Below are 24,010 nucleotides of genomic sequence, written 5' to 3'. Positions count from 1 at the left end.
CAACCAGGTTTCTTTAATTATCAACAATATTAAAAGTTTATTATCAAATATGACTTATCCAGTAATGAAGCAAAGCATTAACACACAGATTGAAATATGAAAGTTCCCTTTTTAAATTCCCCACACACACACACACATGCTGAAAAAAAGCAGAAATTCTCTTTGCAGAGATCTGGTACAAAGACAAGACAAAAAAGAATACTTTGGCCAAATAGTTGATCATTCTTGAAGAAAAAAAGAGAAGATATGGAAGGAAGTCAGTTGTCCATTTTGGTCTGGAATCCTGGTATATGGAGATGGGTTACTGGGATCTTTTCAGAAGTAATTCGTTCTGGAGATGTTGAGAAATTGTCTGGTAGGCTTTCCAGGAGACACATAGCATTAGGAGTTTCAGCTGAAACATGCTTGAATCTCACAGGGTTTTTCCAAAGACTGGTGGAAAGTAGTATATCTGGACTTCCAGAAGGCATTTGATAAGGTGCCACACAAAAGGTTAATACACAAGGTAAGATCACATGGGGTTAGGGGCAGTTTATTAACTTGGATAGAGGATTGGCTAACCAACAGAAAACAGAGTCAGGATAAATGGGTCCTTTTCTGGTTGGCAAGAGCTAACTAGTGGGGTGCCACAAGGTTCAGTCCTCAGGCCCCAACTATTTACAATCTATATAAATGATTTGGATGCAGGGATAGAAGGCACTATAGCCAAATTTGCAGATGACACTAAAATAGGTGGGATAGCAAGTTGCAATAAAGAAATAAATTTACAAATGGATTTGGATAGATTAGGTGAATGGGCCAAAATCTGGCAGATGGAGTTTAACATGGATAAGTGTGAAGTTATCCATTTTGATCAGAAGAATAGAAAGGCAAAGTATTATCTAAATGGAGAGAAACATCAGAGTGCTTCGGTGCAGAGGGATCTGGGTGTCCTCGTGCATGAATCGCAGAAAACTAGTTTGCAGGTACAGCAGGTGATAAGGAAGGCAAATGGAATTTTGGCATTTATTGGTAAAGGAATAGAGTATAAAAGTAGGGAAGTGTTGCTGCAACTGTACAAGGCATTAGTGAGACCGCACCTGGAGTATAGTGTACAGTTTTGGTCCCCTTACTTGAGGAGGGATGTAGAACAAGAGGTCATAATTTTAGGATAAGGGGTAGCAAATTTAAAACAGAGATGAGGAGAAATTACTTCTCTCAAAGGGTCTGTGGAATTCACTACCCCATAGTGCAGTGGATGCCGGGACATTGAGTAAATTTAAGGAGGAGATAGACAGATTTTTAATTAGAAATGGGTTGAAGGGTTATGAAGAACGGGCAGGAAAGTGGAGTTGAGGTGAGAGGAGATCAGCCATGATCATATTGAATGGCGGAGCAGGCTCGAGGGGCTGAATTGCCTACTCCTGCTCCCTAGTACTTATGAAAGAGGAGCTGACACACTGGCCTTCACAGGGTCTCTTAGTGAGGTGCAGGCAAAATGAGCTGGGGTTTCTTTTTTCTTGACAGGCAAAACACCAACTGTCTTCAAAACAGTTCACACCCCAACTGAACCAGAACAATATCTCAGAAGTGAAACCACAACTAGAACGTTAACCTCCTGACCTCCATTAACCTTTATATATGGCTTCTCTATAAACATCTTCCCTAGGTCACCAAGGTTTCTATTGTTTATTGAGCTTAAAGCACATTTCCAGCAAAGGTAATTTTCAAACAACATCTCAGTGTCCTTTCAGTGAACTGTCAACAACAACAACAAAGTCCAGCATTTATAAAATCTTCAGCCTTCTAATGAGTCCATCTCCACAATTTAAATATGAGTCCCCACCAAAAAATAACAAAAAATAAAGAAGCACCTTCATAGCATCTGGCACCACCCCCGAGTCTAAGGAAGACTGAAAAATTATGGCCAGTGCCTCTGCGATTTCCACCCTCACTTCCCTCAGTATCCTTGGATGCATCTCATCCAGTCCTGGTGCTTTATCCACTTTAAGTTCAGACAGTCTATCTAATACGTTCTCCTTATCAATTTTAAACCCTTATAGTGTTTGAATTACCTCCGTTTTCACCATTGCCTGGGTTGCATCTTCTTCCTTGGTAAAGACAGATGCAAAGCATTCATTTAATACCGCAGCTATGCCCTCTGCCTCCATGCGTAAATCCCCTTTACGTTCCCTAATCGGCCTAACTCCTCCTTTTACCACCCTTTTATTATTTATATGTCTATAGAAAACTTTGGGAGTTCCTTTAATGCTAGCTGCCAGTCTCTTTTCATACTCTCTCTTTGCTTCTCTTATCTGCTTCTTCACTTCCCCTCTGGACCTTCTATATTCAGCCTGTTTCTCAATAGTATTGTCTACCTCGCATCCTAATCTCTACCTCTTTTGTCATCCAGGGATCTCTGCATTTGTTTACCCTACCTTTCCCCTTCGAGAGAACATACCTTGACTATGCCCATACTATCTATTCTTTGAAGCTTCATCTGCCATTTTCCTGCCAACATTCGACTCCAATTTATTTGCCCCAGCTCCATTCTTACCCCATTGAAGTTGGCTTTCCCCCAGTTAATTATTCTTACTCTGGATTGCTCTTTGTCCTTTTCCATAGTCAGCCTAAACCTTATGGTACAATGATTACTATCCCCTAAATGCTCTCCTACTGATACTTGATCAGCTTGGCCCACCTCATTCCCAAGAACCAGGTCGAGCAGTGCCTCCTTTCTCGTTGGACTAAAAACATCCTGCTGTAGAAAATTTTCCTGAACACACTAGGAACTCTTGCCTCTCGCTGCCCTTTACACTGCTATTATCTCAGTCTGTGTTTGGATGATTGAAGTCCCCCATTATAACTACCCTATCATTTTTGTACCTCTCTATAATTTCCTTTCAAATTTGTTCCTCCACGTCCTTCCCACCAGCTGGGGGCCTATAGACAACACCAAGCAATGTAACTGCACTTTGTTTTGTTCCTTGGCTCTAGCCAAATTGTTTCTGTCCTTGACCCCTCTGGGACATCCTTTTTCTCCAACACTGCAATGATCTCCTTAATCAATACAGCCACCCCTCCCCCTTTTCTTCCCTTTCCTATCGTTCTTGAACACCTTGTATCCAGGAATATTCAATACCCAGTCCTGCCCTTCTTTGAGCCAGGTCTCTGTTATAGCCACAACATCATATTTTCACATGGAAATCTGCGCCTATAACTCACCAATCTTACTAACAACACTCCGTGCATTCAAAACATGTACATAATCCTGATTTAGACTCTATTACTTACTCCCTTACTCTGACCCCACCTAAAAACTTGCTATTCTCTATTCTAGTGCTATCTATGTCTCCCAGTATTCTGTGCACCTTGGTATTCCTTTCTAATATTTCATCCTGGTCCCCACACGCCTGACAAATTAGTTTAAACCCTCCCCAATAGTACTAGCAAATCTCCCCACAAATCTGTCCCATCTCTGTTCAGGTGCAACCCGTCCGGCCTGTACAGGTCCCACCTGCTCCAGAATTGGTCCCAGTGTCCCAGGAATCTAAAGCCCTCCTTCCTGCACAATCTTTCCTGCCACACATTCATCTGCTTTATCCTCCTATTTCGATACTCACTTGTGCGTGGTACTGGGAGTAATCCGGAGATTACTATCTCTGAGGTCCTGTTTGCTAATTTCTTACCTAGCTCACTAAACTCTTTCTCTAGAACGACATCCCTCTTCCTTCCTATGTCATTGGTACCAATGTGGACCACGACTGGCTGTTCACCCTCTCCCCTCCTCCACTACCCCCCTCCCCTCTCCACCCCTCAGAGTGCTCTGTAGACTTTCAGTGACATCCTTGACCCTGGCACCAGACAGGCAACACACCATCCTGGATTCATGTCTGCAGCCAGAGAAACGCCTGTCTGTTCCCCTGACTATCGAATCTCCTATCACTATCGCTCTTCCAGTCTTGCTTGTCTCCCCCTGTGCAGATGAGCCACCCGTGGTGCCATGGCCTTGGCTCTGGCTGTACTCCCCAGATGAACCATCACTTTCCTCAGTATTCAGAACTGAATACCTGTTGGAGCGTGAGATGCATTCAGGGGTCTCCTGCACTACCTGCCTCTTTCTTCTTGACTGTCTGGCGGTCACCCATTCCTCTCTGCCTGTATACTCTTAAGCTGTGGAGTGACCACATCTATAAACATGCTATTCACAAAGCTCTCACCCTCACGGATGTGCCGCAGTGACGCCAGCTGCTGATCAAGTTCCACAACCCGGCGCTAAAGCTGCTGTAACTGACGATACCTCCTGCATGTATCGTTATCCATGACCTGAGATGCATCCTGGAGTTTCCACCTAGCACAGGATGTGCACTCCAGAGGTTGGAGCAGCCCTGCCATTCCTCTATCTATTAGATAGTAAACCCTGGTAATACAAATAAACCCTGCTGCTCACAATCTCAGCTATTACTAATATTAATAACCCTACCAATAGTAATAAAAACCTTACTACTGCTAATACTAAATTTTACCAATACTAATCTACCTTACCACTCTTAATATAGCCTACCAGTACTAAAGTGCTAACAATAGTAGTACTAACCTCACTAATGGTAATAAACCTTATTTAAAATTAAAAGATAAGACTGACCAGCTACCCGATTGTTACTTGTGATTAATACTTAATATTTTTATCGTTTTTAAACTCTCAGTTGCTTAAACTCTTTCCCTAAGCAGCAAATACTCACCAGCCAATCAACTCCCCGCTTTTCTGTAACGTTATGGTTTGATTTTTTTTTTCATTTTTTCAAACTCTGGCACGTAGAGATAGGTTCCTCACAGGTCCACTACTCCCGACTCTCTCCAGGTAAGTGGAAGGCCCCGAGCCTGGGTCTGGATTTATTCTCTCCCTCCCTAGTAGGTTCCTCGCAGGTCCGCTGCAGCCTCCACCGCTCCCGACTCTCTCCAGGGAAGCTTGATAAGTAGATGAGGGAGAAAGAAGGGTATGTTGATAGGGTGAGATGAAGCAGGGCTGGGAGAAGGTTTGTATGAAGCATTAATACTGGCACAGACTAGTTGGGCCGAATGGCCTGTTTCTATGTGCAGTAAATTCGATGTAGTGCAGGCTGGGCATTAAATGGACACTGAGTGGCAGCCAGTGTGAAATCAGGTCAGGGGTTACCTGCTCCGTTTTGGGTATCAAATGGGATGCTGACATTTCTCCAGCAGCGATCAGTAGCTCAAAGGATTGAAGTGAGGAGTCCAGCAAAGGGTTAACCTTTTACTGTGTTTAATCTGCCAGACAAGCTGTGGTACTGTCGCCTGTCACCCAATCACAAGGTGCTTCACTATGGAGATGTAGAAGAAGGAGGTGACAATCCAGCCATCGAGTGTCTGCAGGAGAAGAGTGCGTATTGCTCCCGGAATATTCCGGAAACTAAATTCAGTCTTTCGCTCTCCATTGACATGAATTGTGAAAAAGTTTATTTTAGTCGAGATGAACGGTTAGAATGTGGAACATGCTATAACACAGAATGGTTGAGGTGAATAGCATGGATTCCTTTAAGGGGAAGTTGATAAGTACATGAGGGAGAAAGGAACAGAAGAATATGCTAATCGGGTGAGATCAAGTAGTGGGTGGGAGGAGGCTTGTGTTGAGCATAAACACCAGCACAAACCAGTTAGGCTAAACAGCCTGTTTGTGCTGTAAAATCGATGCCGTTCTATGACGGTGACATGCTAAACAGTGCGAGACAGTAGTCGCTGCTTTCCAAAGTAATTCACTGAGTGACCTGCTTTGAGGTACTTTGACCAAATCTTTCATCCACTGTTTTTTCAATGATTGGAACAGACAAACGGACCATGCAAAAGTCACCCAGAGATTCAATCAAAGCACTTACATGGTGTTTTATCACCTCCCTCAAATATTTTGAAGCACTTAACATAAAATGAATCACTTTGAAGTGTTAGCGGTGCCTGGGCAGTAGGTAACGACACCATCTGGGCCTAGTCCTGCGTGTGATCCTGCCACCCTGGTGAGGCCTCTGTGAGCTCAAGAACACAAAGCAAGATTCTGGATTGAACCCAAACTGCAATTCAGAAATAGGGTGAATCATAGGGAGTTGAGAGGGCATTGTGCCTCACTTTAATGGTGCACAGGGAAAATTATTTGGCAGATTTTTACTTACAATTGGGTGGGGGCGGGGTGAGCCAGTAATCATTCTCATCAGTGTGACATCAAAGATATATAGGAGTAGGAGTAGGCCATTCAGCCCCTTGGGCCTGATTCAACTAGATCATGGATGATCAACTCCATTTTACCAGCCTTGGTTCCATATCCTTTACCTCACGCAAAGTTATCAATCTTAGTCTTGAAATTTCAAATTGACCCCCAGCCTCAACAGGTCTTTGGGGGAGAGAGTTCCAGATTTCCACTAATCTTTGTGTGAAGAAATGATTCCTCATATCACCCCTGAACAGCCTAGTTCTAATTTTAAGGTTATGCCCCTTTGTTCTGACTCTCCCACCAGAGAAATAGCTTCTCTCTATCTACCCTATCAAATCCTTCAATCGTCTCAATTAGATCACCCTTTAATCTTCTATACTCAAGAGGAATACAAACCTAGTCTATGCAGCCTGTACTCATAATGTAACTTTTTTAGCCCTGGCATCATTCTAGTGAATCTGTGCTGTACCCCCTCTAAGGCCAGTTTATCTTACTAAGGTGTGGTGCCAGAATTGAATGCAGATGTATCTAACCAGAGCTTTATACAGCTGTAACATAGCTTCCACCCTTTTGTATTCCATTAGCCTGTTACATTATTTTTTGCACATGTCCATTAGCTTTTAATGATTTCTGTTCCTGGATCCTTAAATGTCTGGCCGGGATTTTACCCTAGGTGGACGGGAGCCAGCCACCAACTGAAAAGTCGGTGGCGGACCCGCTTCCGCCTCGCCTGGGGATCTGACCCGTATTTTGCAGCTCGCCGGGCTTCGATTGCTCTGAAGTGGGACTTCCACCCGTTTGAGGTAGGAAGTCCCAGCCAATCAGCAGTCCGGCACCTCTTAGTCCCAGCAGTGTCACCGGGAGCGGTGGCCACTGCTGGGACTACAACCCAGCGTGAAGAGAAAATGTCGGGGAGCCTGGAGCACAGGAAAGTTTTGGTTGCCTCGTTGAGGGTAATCGATCAGGCCCCAGCGAGTCAAGGGTGGTCACTTGGAAGGAAGGGGGGCATGTTGGGTGTTGGGGGTGGTTGGGGTAGCGGGGGCGGCCCTCCATTGGGCACAGGGTGCCTGATCATGAGGACCCCTTCGGGACATTCAAGAGCCGCCTGTTTTTGTCAGGCAGCTTCTCTCGGGCCGTTTTTCGCCGCCACCGCCCTGCATAAAGTCGGGTAGGGCTCCTGGAGCCTCCCGCTCCATTTTACACCACCTCCCCTGCCACCATCCCACTCTTGGGGTGGCGTCAAATTCAGCCCTCTGTCTTCCACAGTTCATAGCCTCTCACCATTTAAAAAATACTCTCATCTGTCTTTCTTAGGCTCAAAGTGGATGACCTCACAATTTCCTACACTGAATTCCACACACCACAGTTTCACCCACTCACTTAATCCATCAATGTCCCTTTGTAACTTTCGACTCCTGTTGCCACTACTTTTTTTTGATTCATCCAGGGGATGTGGGCATTGCTGGCTAGGCCAGCATTTATTGCCCATCCCTAATTGCCAGCTAAATTAGTCTCAGCTCTCTATTCCTTCATCTAAATCATTGATATGTACAGTGAAAAGTTAAGACCCCAGTAGAGATCCCTGGGGGACACTACTAGTCACATCCTGCCATCTCCCAACCAATTCCTTACCCATGTCACAGTGGTGACATCACAGGGAGGTGACATCACAGATGCATGGCACTGTGGTAACATCACAGGGAGGTGACATCACAGATGCCTGGCACTGTGGTGACATCACAGGGAGGTGACGTCACAGATGCATGGCACTGTGGTGACATCACAGATGCATGGCACTGTGGTAACATCACAGGGAGGTGACATCACAGATGCATGGCACTGTGGTGACATTACAGGGAGGTGACGTCACAGATGCATGGCACTGTGGTGACATCACAGATGCGTGGCACTGTGGTGACATCACGGAGAGGTGACATCACAGATGCATGGCACTGTGGTGACATCACAGATGCATGGCGCTGTGGTGACATCACAGATGCATGGCACTGTGGTGACATCACAGATGCATGGCACTGTGGTGACATCACAGGGAGGTGACATCACAGATGCATGGCACTATGGTGACATATTTCAGGATTTTGCTGAAGTTGTTTTTGTGAAGATAGTGTCCTTTTAAATTATGTTCCGCCACCTGAGTAAACAATTTTCTACTCAGCGAGTTGTTGTGATCTGGAATGCACTGCCTGAAAGGGCGGTGGAAGCAGATTCAATAGTAACTTTCAAAAGGATATTAGAGTCATAGAGATTGATATTGGATAAACACTTGAAGGGAAAAAAAAATACAGGGCGGTCGGGAAAGAGCGGGGCAGTGGAATTAATTAGATAGCTCTATCAATGAGTTGGTTCAGGCAAGATGGGCCAAATGGCCAACTTCTGTGTTGTATCGCACTATAATTCTATGATCTGCACTGTTTTCATGCCACGTTCCAGCGAGAGTCCTGTAGCTCAGACACACACGAGATGAAATGTAAATTCACTGGGATAGGTGAACACGTCTAAGGCCTTAGTACATTTTCAGGGTGTTGACTATTGTATAAACGCTGAACTGTGCAGCAACTAATTAAACATTTCTGCCGTGCCTCCCTTACAGTTCCTGTAGCTGATATTAAGGCTCTGGTGACTGGGAAGGACTGTCCCCACATGAAGGAGAAGAGCACGCTGAAACAGAACCGGGTGAGTACAGGAGAGATTGATGCGGGTGGAGGGAACACAGGCATCAGAAAGGCCTGATGAAACATGACCCATCTCCCATCCCCTGGAATTACCACACCAACGGATTGGCAGCCTATGGGCCACCTGAATGTGGCAAACTGCATCAGAATGATGTCTCAAAATGGCTGCAGCCTCTGTGCTATCGGAATAAGTGACTGTGGGGCTCTGCTGTCCATCTAAGAGTTAATAAAATGGTTATGGTCAATTGTTGAATAGAAAGCTGTCGTGTCAGTAAGTAAGGAGCTGCATCGCAGTCTCTGACATCAGACGACACCCCACAAAACTGCTCAAACCGTGCTCCAGTCATCTGAGGTCAGGTGACACCCTCTCTCTCTCAAGGCCGAACCTCAACAATAACTTGCATTTATATAGCACCTCCACATCATAAAATGTCCCAAGGTACTTCACAGGAACCATTATCAAACCGAATCTGACACCAAGCCACACGAGGAAACGTTAGAACAGGAACAACTCAAAGGAGAGAGAGGCGGAGGGGTTTAGGGAGGGAATTGCAGAGCTTAGGGCCCAGGCAGCTGAAGGCACGGCCACCAATGGTGGAGCATTGGAAATTGGAGATGGACAAGAGGCCAGAACTGGAGAAGTGCAGATATCTCGGAGGGTTGCAGAGCTGGAGGAGGTTACAGAGACAGGGAGGGATGAGGTGATGGAGGGATCACAAGAATGTGAATTTTAAAATCAAAGTGGTGCCTCATAAAGCACTCAAACCCACCTGTTCCAATGCATTAATAAGTAGTGTCCCAGCAGCCTGGTAGATTATTGACAATCTGTCCTGTAACTGAAAACCTGAATATGCTGGACATACAGGTGTCAGTCAGCTACTGAAAGAGGAAGAAAAGGGGGTCAGACATGAAGTTTTGTTCTGCTTCATGCCACTAAAGATATCCTGGTTTTATTTTTTAATAAGAAGCATCACTTAGGCTGAGGTACTGTTTCTGTAGGAGTTCCTCAGGGTAGTGTCCTAGGCCCCAACCATCTTCAGCTGCTTCATCAATGACCTTCCTTCAATCATAATGTCAGTAGTGCGGATGTTCGTTGACGATTGCACAATGTTTAGTTCCATTCACAATTCCTCAGATACTGAAGCAGTCTGTGCCCACGTGAAGCAAGACCTGGACAACATTCAGGTTTGGGCTGATAAGGGGCAAGTCACATTCGTGCCACACAAGTGCCAGGCAATGAATATCTTCAACAAGAGAGAATCAATCTAGCCATCTGCCTTTGACATGTGTGAGTGTGATGGAATACTCTCCACTTGCCTGGATGGGTGCAGCTCCAACAACACTCAAGAAGCTCAACACCATCCAGGATAAAGCAGCCCACTTGATCAGCACCCCATTCACAAATATTCACTCTCTCCACCACCGACGCACAGTGGCAGCAGTGTGGACCATCTGCAAGGTACACTGCAGCAACGCACCAAACCTGCAAACTGGACTGCCTAGAAGGACAAGAGTAGCAGGCGCATGGGAACACCACCACCTGGAAGTTGCCTCCAAGTTACACACCATCCTGATCTGGAACTATATCGCCATTCCTTCACTGTCGCTGGGACAAAATCCTGGAACTCCCTTCCTAACAGCACTGTGGGAGCACCTTGACTACACGGTCTGCAGTGGTTCAAAAAGGAGACTCACCACAACCACCTCAAGGGCAATTAGGGATGGGCATCAAATGCCAGCTTTGCCAGCAATGCCCACATCCTCTGAAGATTTTTTAAAAATTGTGATAGGGAGACTTTCATTTATATAGCACCTTTCACGACTTCAGGACGTCCAAAAGTGCTTTACAGTCAATGGGGTACAATTTTTATAAGTTGATTGTTGTAATGTAGAAATGCAGCAGCCGATTTCTACACAAACAGCAAACGCGACAATGATGAAATTATCTATTTTTAGTGATATTGATTGAGGAGATAAATATTGGCCAGGACATGGGGGAGATCTTCCCTGGTCATCTTTGAAATAGGGTCATGGGATCACTTAAATCCAACAGTGCAGCACTCCCTTGGTACTGCAGAAGTGTCAACCTGGATTATGTGTTCAGGTCTCTGGAGTGGGATTTGAACCCACAACCTCCTGACTCAGAGGCAAGAAATCACCAGATCATCTGTTTTAGGTGCTGATTGAAGGATAAATATTGGCCAGGACACCGGGGAGAATCCCCCTGTTCCTTTTTGAATAGTGCCGTAAGATCACAGTCGAATATTTGGATTCCATGTCCAGCACTCCATACAATTGTATCTTGTGACTTACCAGATCAGCCCACTGATGGGATGTATGTGGGTGTTTGTTAGTGGGGATGTCAGGAAAGAAGGGCAGGGATGGGCATCATGGCTGGAGTCCAGATGTTTGTGTCACTGCTGATGAAAGTCAGTCAAACTGCTTAATTACACCTTCACACCATAGGACTAAGAAACTGGACTTAGATTTTTTTTTAAAACAGATTGCTCACATGCATTTTGAAGTTGGGAAATTAGCCTAGAAGCTCCATCACAAACTGATTCAAAAGTGGACGACCCTCAACATGGGCCTTATCAAATTCCTGGCCTATGGAGGCAGGCTTTTGCTGCTGCAGATCCTGAGCTGGCCACTAGAGTGAGGCAGAGAGCTGCACAATCTGCCTGACATTCCAGCTGAGGGAGCTTGCAACATTTGATATCTTCAGTGCAGACTTTCCCTGTATGTCTCACTGTTTTGATTCACCATCGCCTCAGATACACAGTCCCTATATCAGTTGATTTACGTCTGCCTCTTTATCCTGTCCCAAGTTTAATTTCTTGCCTTGTTTGTGACTCAATTTGCCAAAGCCTGTTTCACTCTGATTGGATGTTTGGCATAGGAATTGTTAGATGAAAAAAGACCACAGTCCATTTAGTTCTTCTTCCACCATCCTGATTATTGCATCTTCTTTGGCTTTTGCATTGTTGTCAGTGATTCACATCTACTGCTCATCTGTTGTAAGTCTTCAGGTGGGAATACAGTCCAATTCGAGCAAGGTATTGCCAGTTGCGATGGGGGCTGCGTAGGTCATCATTCACTGATGCAGGGGCTACTGCCACATGCTCCTTCCTGCAATGGTGCTTTACTGTGGCAATCTGAAGATGTAGTTCTTCGAATTTCTGTGCTCAGTGTGCCAAGTGCTTCAGTCATGTGCAGACTGTTCTCGGCTCTTTGTCAATCTGGCATGAAATGATGTCTCGCTTGCATGAGTCCTTGTGTCTTAGCTTTGGCCACCCAACAGGTCTACTGGTACCATCAAGCTCTCCATACACGGCACCTTTTGGTAGGCGACCATCAGCCATTCTAATGACATGGCCTAGCCATCATCATAGTCAATGTCACTTGAGCATAGCTATGATACTTTTTAAATTAGAAAGCTGCAGTACTTGTGTGTTGGGGACTCTATTGCTGCCAATCGATCCCAAGATCTTTCTCAAGCAACGCATATGAAATGAATTCAATCTGCACTCTTACTTCTGATATGTAGTTCAAGTTACAGCACCATACAGCAGCTTACTTAATATGCAGGCATTATAGATTCTTCGTCATGTGGCAATTGTGAGATTTGGGTTTTTCCAGGCTCTTGTCTGAAGCTGATATCTCCTCGTCAAACAGTCCTCCCTATACAAGCTGATATCTCCTTGTCAAACAGCCCTACCCATACAAGCTGATATCTCCTCGTCAAACAGCCCTACCCATACAAGCTGATATCTCCTCGTCAAACAGTCCTCCCCATACAAGCTGATATCTCCTCGTCAAACAGTCCTCCCCATACAAGCTGATATCTCCTTGTCAAACAGCCCTACCCATACAAGCTGATATCTCCTTGTCAAACAGCCCTACCCATACAAGCTGAAATCTCCTCGTCAAACAGTCCTCCCCATACAAGCTGATATCTCCTCGTCAAACAGCCCTCCCTATACAAGCTGATATCTCCTCGTCAAACAGCCCTCCCCATACAAGCTGATATCTCCTTGTCAAACAGCCCTCCACATACAAGCTGATATCTCCTCGTCAAACAGCCCTCCCTATACAAGCTGATATCTCCTTGTCAAACAGCCCTTCACATACAAGCTGATATCTCCTCGTCAAACAGCCCTACCCATACAAGCTGATATCTCCTCGTCAAACAGCCCTCCCCATACAAGCTGATATCTCCTCGTCAAACAGTCCTCCCTATACAAGCTGATATCTCCTCGTCAAACAGCCCTCCACATACAAGCTGATATCTCCTCGTCAAACAGTCCTCCCCATACAAGCTGATATCTCCTCGTCAAACAGTCCTCCCCATACAAGCTGATATCTCCTCGTCAAACAGCCCTCCACATACAAGCTGATATCTCCTTGTCAAACAGCCCTCCCCATACAAGCTGATATCTCCTCGTCAAACAGCCCTCCACATACAAGCTGATATCTCCTTGTCAAACAGCCCTCCACATACAAGCTGATATCTCCTCGTCAAACAGCCCTCCACATACAAGCTGATATCTCCTTGTCAAACAGCCCTTCACATACAAGCTGATATCTCCTCGTCAAACAGCCCTACCCATACAAGCTGATATCTCCTCGTCAAACAGCCCTCCACATACAAGCTGATATCTCCTCGTCAAACAGTCCTCCCTATACAAGCTGATATCTCCTCGTCAAACAGCCCTCCCTATACAAGCTGATATCTCCTTGTCAAACAGCCCTACCCATACACGCTGATATCTCCTCATTGAGCTTCATTTCACTTCAGCCGTTGAGCCCAGGTAGCAGAATATGTCCACTTTGTTCAATTCAGTGTTGTTTAGTTGTAATGCTGCTTCAGACTGACCACCTTGAGTCATTGTCACTGTCTTTTCTAGGCTGACCATGAATCCGAATTCCTCTACGGCATTGAGAAGCCACATCGAATTGGTTGCAGGCCGTCAGTCAATAAAAAAAAATAGAGTTGTTGACTAACCACAGCAATCATTCTCTATCAATTAGTTTAAAACAGACCCAGACCTAACATGAGGAAAACCCCAGTGGTGGAGAGCTTGGGAACCACAGGTCTAAAGCCACCTGTTTCGCCCGAAAATGCTACACTTACCATGTGTCATGTCTCAAATTACTCAGATACTGTATCCCAAAATGTTATTTTCTGAAAGGAATCTATCTAATTTACATTTCAATGAATCAACTCTAGCTGCTTTCACTGTCTCTCTAGGGAGTCTGTTCCATAGATTAACCGCTCACTCGCTGAAATATTGTTTCCACAGATGAGTTTTGAATTTACCCACTTCGAGCACAGGTCATGTCCTCTGGTTCTACTATTCTGGACAAGGTGAAATAGCTTGTCATATTCCACATTATCTAAAGTGCCTTTAGAAGCCTAAAACCAGCAATCATATCACCTCTCAACCTCTCTTCCAGTGAGAACATGCTCAATTTACATCATTGCGTTGCATAAGCCAATCCCTCTATTTCTCTCAAATCAATCTCTTTGTACTCTTCCATATCTTTTCAATAGCTACAACATCCTTTTTGGACAGTGGTGGCCAGGGCTGTACACTGTATTCTGTGACCTTTGACCAATGACCTTTAAACTGTTGTCCCCTCCCCTCTATTTTAGTGATATACCTCCCCAGTTCGTACCATGAGTCTCCACTGGAAAATCAGTGATGTGTCTGTCCCGATGCTGAGACTGCTATGAATTTCTGTCATCTTCTGTTCCTATTTTCCTTTGCCCCTTTTTTCTCGCTGTTTTCCTCTTTGATTTTGAAACTAACCTGAACTCCCTTTCTGTTCCTAGGAGGTGCTGGATCTGGCCTTCTCCGTCCTCTATGACGCAGAGGACTACTCGCTGAACTTTATAGCACCAACCAAATACGACGTGAGTGACAGTGGGAGTGGAAGGTCACCTATGATGTGGGAAGGGGAATCCAGTGACTAGTTGCTCTGACTAGGGCAGCAGTCTGTGACTCGAAAGCGCCAGTGCTTCCAGATTGCCATTGGTTAAAAAAAGACTAAACATATACTGCAGGAAAGATTCAGAAAAATTAAGTAAAGAATGAGGAGGACTGTAACATACTGCAGGAGGACATAGACTGGTAAAATGGGCAAACATATAGCAGATGAAATTTAACACCGAGAAATGTGAAATTCCATTTTGGTAGGAAAAATAGGAAAGGGAATGTAAATTAAATGTTCTTGCACCATCTTTCAAATTGTACCAGACTGACCTGTGGGTTCACATACACAAATTTTTGAAGTAGGCACGATAAAATTGTTGAAAAGCTTATGGGATCGTTGGCTTTATAAATAGAGACGTGGTGTACAAAAGCAAGGAAATTAGGCCCCAGATAGAGCATTGCACACAAATCTGGGCACCACACTTTAGGAAGGATGTCAAGGCTTTGGAGAGGGCGCAGAAGAGATTCGCTGGTACCAGGGATGAGGGACTTCGGTCACGTGGAGAGACTGGAGAAACTGGGATTAGAGCAGAGAAGATTAAGGGAAGATTTAGTAGAGGTATTCCAAATGATCTGGGGTTCTGATGGACGATATGAAAGAAAAGAAATGAAAGAACTTGCATTCATATAGCACCTTTCATGACCTCAGGACACCCCAAAGCACTTTACAATCAATGAAGGTATTTTGAAGTGTAGTCACTGTTGTAATGTAGAAAACACTATCGTGTTGTAATGAGGAGAAACTGTTTCCGTTGGCATGAGGGTTGATAACCAGAGGGCACAAATTTAAGATAATCGGCAAAAGGACCGGCGTGGGTGGAGGGTGCGGGGAATGAGGAGAACATTGTTTTTTACGCAGCGAGGTATCATGATCTGCAGGACATAGCCTGAAAGGGTGGTGAAAACAGATTCAAGAATAAATTCCAAAAGCAAATTTACAGGACGTGAGAAAAGAGCAAGGGAGTGGAAACAATTGAATAAGTAAGATGGGCTGAATGGTCTCCTGTGCTATATCATTCTATGAAGTTAGTCAGGTAATTGGTTAATCCCTATTCAGTTCTGAAATGTTCACCTGAACTTTCCTTTTTGGCTGTGTTTTTTTTTAAATGACAGTTTTATTTCTCTCTCTGCCCCAGTTCTGTCTTTGGACGGATGGCCTGAATGTCCTGCTGGGCAAGGAGCTGAATAGCGAGCAGACCAAGAGTGAGCTGGAGATCCTGCTCTCCATGGAGATCAAACTGCGGCTCCTGGACCTGGAGAACATCCCCATCCCGGATGCCGCTCCGCCGATCCCCAGCGCGCCCAGTAACTACAACTTCTGCTACGACTTCAGCCACGCTGAGCACTGACTCTATCAGGGTGGCAACATGGTGGAATCTGCCAGCACTTCCTCGGGTTTGGGTGGTGGTGGTGGGTGGTGTGAATGATGTGGGTTTTTTACAGTGCATATACAAAATAGGTTTTATACACAGGCAGTGACTCAAGTATTTTCATGTGCAATATTGTCAAAGAAAAATGGTACTCATGAGAGGAGGCTGCATTGCACACTTTAGCTGGCAACAGCCATAGCAACGGACAGCCAATGAGATGAGAGCCTGATGCACTGGGGAATTTCTGGGGGGAGGGTCGGCTCACAAGAACTAGTCAAACATCAGAAAATGACAAACGTTCAGAAAGTCAGGCGGCATCAGTGAAGAGAGGGAGTGAAGGTTGACGTCGGATGAGTGACCTTTTGCAGGGCTGGTGACCTTTCATCCACCAAAGGTCATTGACCTGCAATGTTAACCCTACATTTCTCTCTCCACAAATGCTCCAAGAGAGGGAAGGGAGATTGTGAAGCGGAGATCATTTGCTGCAGCATTCTTTAATTCTGGGCCAGTGTTGGGGTGGGGGTATGTGTTAGCAGATTACATTCACAGTGATCCTTGACCATTTATAGACCACCCCCACCCAACACTGCACCTATTTAACCATGGCTATCGACAGGCATTGTACTCCAAGTGTCCCTGGAGCTTTATCTAGGTATAGGTCCAGCTGCAGGCCATTGACTGAGCTGGCGTTCATTGTCTTAACGTCTCAGATTCTGCAGCAACAGAACACTGTAAGGAGGCAGGAGTATCTCCTACAGCAAGTGAAAGGGCCCCCTTTCTAATTTGCCTACCTGCTGGCATTGTGGGTTGGCCATTTGTGCCCTGCATTTTTCCCAGAGTGTGAAGTTGGGAGGTGGGGGTTGGGGAGGGCGGTCAGGTACGACTGTGGCTGAGGTGAAGGCATTGGGGGCCTCCTTCCTGGAACTGGTAGGTTAGGCCTCCGTCAAGCTCATATAGCTGATACACGCACATGGGATGAAATTTCCTGTGGGTGGGGAAGGTGGAAGCGGGAAGTTCCACCCATTTTGCCAGATGTTAATTTAGCAGCCAAAGTTTTCTGTGGATCTCATTAGCATACGGCAGAATGAGCCATGATAACTTTCAGGGGCAAAGCCAACTCACCGCAGTGAAAAGAATATCACGGTACAGACGGTGAGTGATGAACCAAATGTGAAGCCCTGACTTGCTGATGGCTGGATTACTCGGCTAAACAGTGAGGCTGAGGGGCATTATTTTTAGTGAGCTGTTAACTTGATGATTGAATATGGTCTCAAGCAAAGGTCGATGTTGATCTACTTGCTTGCTGCTATGACACTTTTGGTTTTGTGTCGGATGAGGGTCAATGACCGATTTTGAGCCAACCTTCAGCTTCCCCCTTGTGCCTAATGGTAGAGTCTGGGGTAGCAGCAAGCCAAGGAGGACAGAAGGGTCTGTGCTGAGTTAGTTGATCTCAACTGAGGCCTGGATCTGGGCTACAACAATTGGCCTCAATCAACCCTGAGCTATGGGTAGGGTGGGTGTAAAGGGGAACAAAACTAAGCTTCCAGTGAGAGGTGTGCATCCGAGGTACTTCAGTGAGAAAACCAAGTTTAACAGTGCTGTGCACATACTACAATGGTTCAAGAGGAAAACCCACCACCATCTCCTCATGGGAAATTATGGACGGACAATTAATGTCGGGCTTGCCACATCCCGAGAATGAATAACAAAAAAAAAAATTGGACTCAAATGTGATGCCCCACCCGGTCCAATACATTGTAGAACCAGCATGACAAAACCATAATCCCAGTATAAGTCAGCAAGGGAGAGGAAGGGGAAAAATCAGAAAGGAAAAGTATTCTTAAAGTGCACTGAGGAGAGCAGAACTTGGGCAAGTCTGCAAGAAAATATTTCCTTCGAGATTAGTTTTAATCTGCTCCTATATTTGTTAAAATGCACAATATGTTACATATTTAAGGTAGTGCCAACTCTCTAACATTTGTACAGAACTTTATCTTGTGAATTTTACTTAGCACTGTGACAATGGCGTGTAACATTTGTGCCACACAAGTGCCAGGCAATGACCATCTCAAACAAGGGAGAATCTAACCATCTCCCCTTGACATTCACTGGCATTATGATCACTGAATCCTCCACTATCAACATCCTGGGGGTTACCATTGACCAGAAACTGACCTGGAGTAGCCATATAAATACCGTGGCTGCAAGAGCAGGTCAGAGGCTAGGAATCCTGAGGCGAGTAACTCACCTCCTGACTCCCCAAAGCCTGTCCACCATCTACAAGGCACAAGTCAGGAGTGTGATGGAATACTGTCCACTTGCCTGGACGGGTGCAGCTCCAACAACACTCAAGAGGCTCGACACCATCAAGGACAAAGCAGCCCATTTGATTGACACCCCATTCACAAACATTCACTCCCTCCACCACCGATGCACAGTGGCAGCAGTGTGTGCCATCTACAAGATGCACTGCAGCAATGCACCAAGGCTCCTTAGACAGCACCTTCCAAACCCACGACCTCTACCACATAGAAGGACAAGGACAGCAAATGCACGGGAACACCACCACCTGCAATTTCCCCTCCAAGTCACACACCATCCTGACTTGGAACTATATCGTCGTTCCTTCACTGTCGCTGGGTCAAAATCCCGGAACTCCCTTCCTAACAGCACTGTGGGTGCACCTACCTCACATGGACTGCAGCGGTTCAAGAAGGCAGCTCACCACCACCTTCTTAAGGGCAATTAGGCATAGGCAATAAATGCTGGCCTGGCCAGCGACGCCCACATCCCATGAATGGATAAAAAAAAGGTGGGAGAGCAGTGGAAACATCCGAAACTAGCCCATAGCCATGTCTTAGCTGGTCCAGTATCAATACTTGGCCTGTTGCGATGGTGCCAGGGACCGACCATGGGGACGAGTTTCGTCAGCTCTGTCAGACCACTTAGGCTAAGATCGGAAATCTGCAATCTCTATTTCTACAGATCATGTTTGTAAATGAATCGAGCTTTTGATGGATTATTCAGCTGTCCAGGCCAGAAAGGCCCTGCACTCTGTCCCTGTGTCTGTGTTTACTTTGCTGGGTACACTCAGGCAGTGCAAGGGGCCCCAATTGGCCCCATTGTCCACTGAGCTGTGGAGAGGAGGCAGCGTTTAAGCTCCTGAATTGCTGTCTACTGAGAGGTTCATACGTGTGTGTGTGTGTGTGTGGATATTGGATGAAAACAAGATTGCACTCAACTCTGATGCCCTTCACAGTTGAGTAGCTGACTGAAGGGCTCCTTGGATGAGATACCAGCTGAACCGTTAACCCAGCAAGAGACGGTGCCTAAAATTGGAGGAGTAGGGGACCAGGAATTGGGAAGGTATGAACCATTTTGCTCATGGTACTGAAATGGAAGTTTGAGGCAGCTCCAAGGAGAAAGAACACTGTGCATTTTTTAAACAAAGCTGTGTGTAGCTCCCCTTATATTGTGGTTAGCTATTGCTATTGTCGATGGGTGATGACAAACTATTCAAAGACATAGCAAAGCCATGGTGTTCAGCACCCACTGAAACAAGGGGAACATAGGAACAGGAGTAACCCATTCAGTCCCTCGCGCCTGTTCCCAGTTGGAACATGCCTGATCTGTACCTTAACTCCATTTACCTGCCTTTTCTCCATATCCCTTGATACTCTAACCTAATGAGAATCTATGAATCTCAGTCTTGAATGGTCCAATTATCCCTCAGCATCCACAGCTTTTTGGGGTGCAGAGCAGTGAAAAGAGCTCCTGATTGCCACTAGCCTTGTGTGAAAAAGTGTTTCCTGATGTCACTCCTCAGTGGCTTGGCTGTAATGTTGAGATTATATCCCTTGTTCTTCAGAGGAACTAGTTTCTCAGTATCTACCCTATCAAATCCCTTTAATATTTTAAACACCTTGAGCAGATTACCCCTCAATCTTATATATTCATGGCAATATAAGTCAAGTTTATGCAACCTAGCCATGTAATTTAACCCTCTAAGCCCTGTTTTCATTCTGGTGAGCCTGCACTGTCGCACCTAAAGGGCTAATACCTGACTACATAAAATATTATGGGAAGGATCAAGTGTGGACTTATTTGTGGGACATGCTATATGTGCTGAATGGGCACCTGCTCTGAGTGCAAAGTGATGTAAAAAGAAAGACTTGTATTTTTATAGCATCATGCACAGTCTCAGGATGTCCAAAAGTGCTTGTAGCCAATGCAGACGTTTTGTATTGCAATCACTGTTGTAGGAAACGTGGCCCCCGATTTGCACACAGCAAACTCCCACAAACAGCGATGTGATAACTGAACAAATCATCTTTTTTAGTGATATTGGTTGAGAGAGAAATATTGGCCCCATTACCAGGGAGAACTCCCCTGCTCGTCTTCAAAATAGTGAAATAATGCTTTGGGATCTTTCACATCCACCTAAGAGGACTGACTGGGACTCCATTTAATGGTTCAATGGAAAGACAGCACCAAAAGTCCTGCACTGGAGTGTCAGCCTGGATTATGTGTTCAAAAAAGCAGAGAAGTAGGGCTAGCTGAGTAGCTCTTACAGAGTGCGGACATAGATACGATGGGCCAAATGGCCACCTTCTGTGTTGAAACCATGCTATGATTCTATAAGTCTCTGGAATGGGACAATAATCCACTTACCGCTCCTGGTGGGGGGTGGGTGCGTGGAGGGCGCTGCCCTCTGCAGTTGAATAGCCTGCTGACGCTCACTAGCTAAGTTGCCACAGGGAGAAGGGTTCAGTGGTCAAGTGCCCCCGGCAGCCCGTTGGAACTGTATCACAGCACAAGTCAGGGCTTACACTTGAGAGGCATGGAGGGTGAAGGGGGAAAAGGGAACTGTAAGAAAGTGATTGCGTTACCAGAAAAGGTGAGCTGAAAATGAAAAGCATCCCGTGCATATATGTGAGGAGATGTAGTCTCGCAGTGACAAGAGGCTGTTACCGTGGCTGGTCCCCACCATCAGCGAATTGTAACTGGTACAGTCACACTCTACAGCTGCAGACATACACTGGATCAAACTGGAGTAGTCGGTACTGGTTAATTTATTTACAATTACACTACTGCTTTGGGATTTTTGTAGTGCTTTTTTTGTACATATATATATAAAAAAGACTTAACATGTTTTGTAAAAAAAAGGTCTGCTTTTTCTGCTGTGGAAGGAGCAGCTGTCGACAGATTTTACACTGCATTAACCACCCAGCATTTGTTTCAATTCAGAATAAAATGCCGCTCTGCTACTGTGCTGCTTTTGTACGGATTTCACTCAGCATAATGTAGGGCATGGTATAAATCAGGAAATTAGAGGTGCATGTAACAAGGGTAATACACATCCAGATCATCAAGGCACAGCACAAGTTGCCCTGTGTCAGTTTCTGATCCTGGAGGCACCATTATTGGGGTACAGGCACTCTTCCCCAAGTGTGTAAATAAGGGTGTGTTGGCAGGTGAAATATCCAACTAAATATTGGGAAGACTAAAGCTGTTGCTTTCAGTCCCTGCCACCAACTACATCCCTGGCAAATGTGAGGCTGAGCCAGACTGGTCATAACCTTGATGTCTTTGAGCTCCAGATGAGCTTCCAGCAACATGTCTGTACCATCAATAAGACTGCCTACTTCCACCTCAATTACGTCGCCCGACTCCACCCCTGCCTCAGCTCATCTGCTGCTGAAACTCTCATCCAAGCCTTTGTTACCTTGAAACCTGGCAATTCCAATGGACTCCCATCTTCCACGCTCCATAAACCTGAGCTTATGCAAAACTCTGGCCCGTGTCCTAACTTGCACCAAGTCCCATTCACCCATCAGCCCTGTGCTCCTAGTTTAACAATATCTCGATTTTAAAATTCTCATATTTATTTTCCGATCTCTTTATGGCCTTGCCCCTATTTATAACTTCCTGCTACAACCCTCCGAGATAGCCGCACTCCTCCAATTCTGGTCTCTTGCACATCCCTGATTTTAATTGGTCCACTGTGTCATCTGTGCCTTTAGCTAAATCTCTCTGCCTCTCTTTCCTCCTTTGAGATGCTTTGTGAAACTTGCCTCTTTGACCAAGCTTTTAGTCACTTGTCCAGTATCTCCTTATGTGGTTCAGTCAAATTTTGTTCAATAACTGTCCTGTGAAGCTCCTAGGGCTGTTTTATTGGGGATGTTTTACTATGTTAAAGGTACTACTACATAAATGCCTGTTGTTGCTGTTGAACTGTGGAGGGAATCACTGGATATTCATACATGTGCACCTTCTGGTAATGGACAGGGGTTGGAAGCAGAAACCTGGATGTCTCGTTTCCCCCTAACCCAGAGGCCATTTGTAAAGCCCCCATTGTACGATCAACTAACTCAACACAGAGCAGCAGTTTTACAGAGATCTGCCTCTGAATAGTTTAATTACAGGCTTCTTTTAACTCAGCCACCAAGGGAATTGCAGCCCTCTTTCTGCAGTTAGTTTAGTTTTTAAAAATTCATTCATGGGATGTGGGCAAAACTTCATTGCCTAGTCCTAGTTGCTCTTGAGTAGGTGGTGGGTGGTACTCCCACAGTGCTGTTCGGTAGGATTCCAGGATTTTGACTCCGAGACAGAGAAGGAACGGTGATATAGCTCCAAGTCAGGATGGTGTGTGACTTGGAGGGGCACTTGCAGGTTGTGGAGTTCCCATACAACTGCTGCCTTTGTCTTTTGAGGTAGTGGAGGTTGTGGGTTTGGGAAGTGCTGTTAAATTTGTTACAAATACAGATATCAGGAAGGAGCAACAGCTAAGATGTGATATGGTGTTTTACAGCTGCATCTCATCCTTCTTAAGACAAGTCAAGATGCTGTGACAAAACAATGTAGATAATGAGCTTTAATTTAAACAATACATGTTTATTAAATTGTGTGACCCATGGGCAATCGGGGATTTAAAAGCAGCCCAGACTTTGAGTTCATTGCCTGACACAGTCAAGCCTTTTAAAAATAAATTTCAATTTCCCAAATGCGAGCACAAATGAAGCAAACCTTCAGTGGGATTCGAACATTAGATGCAACCCTTTTACAATTTAAATCGCAGGTAAGGTTACAATCTTGCACAGGACTGAACCCTGCCAAACATGGCTAACAGATTTGTAATATAAAGTGAAATATATACAGTAGTGAACCAAAGACACCTAGCAGCAGCAGGAGTTCACTCCCTGATATTAAATAGGATGTAAGTTTTAAACATTATTTTTAAACATTTAAACCAATGGTTGTATTTGGAAAACAGTTGATATTAAACCATTTTTTTCCCAACAGTAACTCCTGTGGGATGTAGTTCCTGGCTGACGATTGTCCTTCAATACTTCCCCATTCTCCCTTTAAGGCTAGTCAATCAGTCTGCTATTTGACAGCTTGTAGCATTACATAAAATCCCTTTCCTCACCCAACACCAAGGAACTGACTGTTTGGCAATCAGAACTCTGCCTAAATATTCCTGGTCTCTATACCCTGGGGTCAACTGTAACATCCAAACCCTGCCACCAGAGATCAAACACTGCAGAGGGCAGAAATTGAATCTTAAGACTATACAATTCAGATGCCCATTTCCTTTATCAACTGGGCAATGGTGGGGAGGGGGCCAAGAAATTAGCTTTAATCTCAAATGCCTTGAAGTGGGCTCGGCTGCTTATAGTTGAAAACTAACAGCAGCTTTTAGTAAGAGCCATCTGTCACAGCACTGAGTGCCTCTGACATATGGTCCAACAG

General features: G+C 45.2%; 1 protein-coding gene across 8 annotated transcripts in view; it reads left to right on the top strand.

Moving 5' to 3' along the window:
* The window catches only part of elmo3 (engulfment and cell motility 3), a 201,421-nt gene extending 177,893 nt beyond the window's left edge, over positions 1 to 23,528 (top strand). For 7 of the 8 annotated variants that reach the window (XM_068049746.1, XM_068049743.1, XM_068049745.1 and 4 more), the window contains 4 exons: positions 5,276 to 5,380; positions 8,811 to 8,893; positions 14,729 to 14,809; positions 16,025 to 23,528. In XM_068049746.1, the coding sequence (XP_067905847.1) occupies positions 5,276 to 5,380; positions 8,811 to 8,893; positions 14,729 to 14,809; positions 16,025 to 16,237 (482 nt within the window). In that variant the 3' untranslated portion in view covers positions 16,238 to 23,528. The remainder of the gene's footprint in view (positions 1 to 5,275; positions 5,381 to 8,810; positions 8,894 to 14,728; positions 14,810 to 16,024) is intronic. The other variant, XM_068049748.1, reaches the window with a different exon arrangement.
* Positions 23,529 to 24,010: the final 482 nt, after the last annotated feature.

This window comes from Heterodontus francisci, chromosome 17 (genome assembly GCF_036365525.1).
Source record: "Heterodontus francisci isolate sHetFra1 chromosome 17, sHetFra1.hap1, whole genome shotgun sequence".
Lineage (NCBI taxonomy): Eukaryota > Metazoa > Chordata > Chondrichthyes > Heterodontiformes > Heterodontidae > Heterodontus > Heterodontus francisci.
The sequence above is the reverse complement of the archived record's forward strand: the minus strand, read 5'-3'. Positions and strand labels throughout refer to the sequence as shown.